General features: G+C 29.9%; 1 protein-coding gene across 1 annotated transcript in view; it reads left to right on the top strand.

Moving 5' to 3' along the window:
• The first annotated feature begins 45 nt into the window (after nt 1–45).
• Nucleotides 46–3,572, top strand: part of LOC111631469 (SURP and G-patch domain-containing protein 1-like) — a 47,509-nt gene continuing 43,982 nt past the window's right edge. Inside the window, exons 1-2 of the mRNA XM_023375714.1 lie at nt 46–268; nt 351–457. Coding sequence (XP_023231482.1) covers nt 96–268; nt 351–457 — 280 coding nt within the window. The 5' untranslated portion in view covers nt 46–95. The remainder of the gene's footprint in view (nt 269–350; nt 458–3,572) is intronic.

The raw sequence follows: 3,572 nt of genomic DNA, 5'->3' as shown, positions 1-3,572 counted from the left end.
TATATATAATTTAACATAATAATAATTTATTACGTACGACGTTGCGATAGCTGGCAGCTCTGTCGCGCGATTATGTTTAGCGTTGGGAAGACAAAATGTCTTATCAACTTGCCAATGAAGTTCCGAGAAGCGAGAGATTATCGCAATTAACTAAGCAAGAAAAAGTTATAGAAGAGAAAAAACGAGAAATTGAACGTAGATTGGAAGACAAGCGAAGGAAAGAGAAGAGAAAAGCTGAAGCAAAGGTTTATCAAGGTGAAAAGTCCAGGTAATTAAGCCTATATCATTGATGAAGTGAGGATATTTTTTGTGATGCCATTTTCATTTGGCTAACTTTTCATTATTTTCAGTGAATATGAAACGGATTCCACGGAAGGAATGTCAAATACCGGCCTGAATACGTTTAAAAACGATGGCAGTTTCTTAGAGCAGTTTAAAAAATTGCAAGAAATAAAAGGTGAATGTCAAAATGTTTATTATTAAAAGATTTATTGAAAATTGTAAGTTGTGTAAACTGATATCTTTTAATTACTAAATGCTTTTATTAGAAATGTTAAATTAGTATAAAAGAAAGACATACGAACAAGTAGTAAACATTTGTTTATTGCAAGTAAATGTTACTTAGAAAATGGAAAAAGGTTTCATAAAAAGGGTACAGTTGCAGATGCGATTGACAGTTTTGGGATCCTAACGGAGATGTAGACTGTATTCGTAGGAGCAAAAAAGTTAATGGAACCATACCTCTGTATGTGACCGTTTGCGAGGTATAGTCTCCCTAGTTACAGGGTGCAATCGGGAGTCGTGCTGTTCATTCTGCTAAGACTATGACTATACTGACTTTGAGTAGTCCACTTGATTGCTTGTGGAGTACTTGGTGTTATAAAGTTTTAGGAGGGTGTGGGCACTTTTGATGCAGGTGATGGCAAATGCTAAAATGCACGACTGCATGCAGAGCATTGGTGGAGAAGAGCAACCACTCGCCTTGACCGACACTCCACATATAGTTGTCAAAAGTTGTATTCCAGAACGGTGAAAGTGAATAAGTGGTAATTGCTATTTCGACAGACTTAGTCGTCAGTTTTAATTTTAAACTTAATTACTAGTTGGTGATAAAAATTTTAAATTGTTGTTGTTAGTTTATTGGCTACATCCAAGAAAGGAGACATACAAAACATTAGAACAATATATCAATAAAAATGAAAACAGAAAGCATATACAAGTGTTTATTCTAACAGCTATTTAAAATATGTTTTGCAAAATTAAATAGTTTGATAAGGTTGCTTTAACAAATTAAGAAATAATATGGCTTGGTTAACATCTTTAAATTAGTATTTGAGAAATTTACCATCTGTGGATGGAAAGTCACTATAAAATCATTTAATATGAAAAGATGTTTTATTTTTATTGCCTCTATTAAATTATTACAAAATTATTTTTGACAGGACTATGTCTTGTTTATAAAATTGTACTGCCCGATGTTCTTACCAGCATAGAGGTATGAAGGAGTACATGTCAAGAGTTGATATTTGGCAAAGAGTATTAGGTGCCCAAATCATTTGCGCATAAAAAAATCCAGACTTGTAGGTAGTCAGGGAACCGAGAATCGAGTCACAATAAAATACAAAATGGCAAAATTGCGACCCTCTTCTACAAACAGGCAAAACAGCCACCTCACCCCACCGAAGTCAGGTAGGGGAGAGTACCACTTACAGTCATTCTAAGAAATAAACTCTGACCTTAGGACTGAACACATAGTTTCTTCTATGTTAAATAAAATTTGTAATCTAATTTTGTAAATTTGGGAGTGCTTCAAATATGACATTAAAACAGTTTTATGTTGTTACAAATGGTTTTTTTTTAACATTATATAGTATAGTAAAATCATAGGACCGATAAAAATTTGGTGTTATATTAGGGTTGTCGTTACATTCGATGACATTATAATTGGGTTGAACTGTATATTGTGCAAAATAAAAAAATAATTTTGGACGATACAATAGCCACAATTATTTTTTCAAAAATGGGAACTTTTTGTTACACATCAACAAAAATTCAACCCGGGCCGACACGCAATGGAGAGAAATTTTGAAATTAGATAGGTTAATTTCATCGAAAATGTATCATGGCTATGAAGTTTGAACAATCGCAACAATGCCCAAAAGCAGCAATACCAAAGAAGATTGGAGAATGAAAACGAGACCCTTCTTGAACGTCAAAGTGATTCTGCTTAAATATATAGTCTTATTATTTCTTTATTCCAAAATTTTCATTTGACAGTATAGACAAACTAAGTTTTATGATATGTAAAGTTAGCAGTATTAATATTAAAGAATGTTTTGGATATTTCAATCTGATACACCATAAACAATGAAAAATACCAATCAGTCATCAGCACCCTTTTGAAGGTAAAAAATGAACTACTCATGAACACAATACTTGTTGGGTTGACAGATTGAATAGGCAGTGTTTTAGTGATCAAGTGAAAACTGGTGTTTTCAGCAGTTTTACTGCAGCCTTGAATGCAGTTAAGACAGATAGTATAGCCTGAAGCGTTGTTCTCCAATATTCTCATCTATACAGATTGACTATTATGAGTTAGATCTATCTATAATGGACATAATAAATGTTGTATAAGCCATAGTACACTAGTATCTTTCTCATAATAACTAATTAATCACTCATAATAATCTAAATTTGTGCAAAGATACAAGATCAAAGATTGCAAGAATAGATGGAATTTTAAAATATTTTCATGTAAATAGTTATTTTTATGATTTCAATATTATCTTAGAATTATTTGTGGTTTGAATTGAATGCAATTAAAAGTATTTATATGATGTATTTGGAAAATCATATCTTAAAAATTCCTTCAATATCATTTTTTGTTACAAAAGTATTTCAATTGTTTATTTTACTTATTTTCATTAAAGTTTTACAAATGATAAAGCTATGAATGTAATATGAATTTGTATTTCTGATAAATTGGACACGCACCATATATAAGATGTCGAAGGTAAAAGAGCATCAGCCCTAGTCCTATTTCAACTTAACAACTGCTACTTACTGGATAATAGTACAATAAACACAACATAGCCTTTGTAGATTCAAATTGAAACTTTGACTAACATTTTCAATTATTTCTGATCTTTATTATGTCAGCTATGTTCTATAAATGGAATGTGTTACAAAATTTTAAAACTAATATATCGTTATATAATGTGAAAAAATATAGTAAAAAATTATAATTATTAAAATTATACATTATTTTTCACATTATATAACAATATATGTTAGTTTAAATTTTTGTAACATTCTTCAACACATTCCATTTATAGAACATAATTGACCTGAAGAAGATCAGAATTGATTGAAAGTGTTAGTCAATAATAAAGTTTTATATATCTACATAGATCATTTAAGCTGTGTTTATTGTACTAATCCTATTATTTGATTATATAATAATAATTGGAATTTTTTATAATAAAAGTAAGTAAAATAAAAGCAATATAAAGATTATTACAACTTAATAATATAAAGTAAAAGGTTTTTTTTACTTTATATTAATTAATAAA

This window comes from Centruroides sculpturatus, unplaced genomic scaffold (assembly GCF_000671375.1).
Source record: "Centruroides sculpturatus isolate CEXI.00-Female unplaced genomic scaffold, Cexi_2.0 scaffold519, whole genome shotgun sequence".
NCBI classification, from domain to species: Eukaryota; Metazoa; Arthropoda; class Arachnida; order Scorpiones; family Buthidae; genus Centruroides; species Centruroides sculpturatus.
This window is presented reverse-complemented; position numbering and strand designations above follow the sequence as displayed.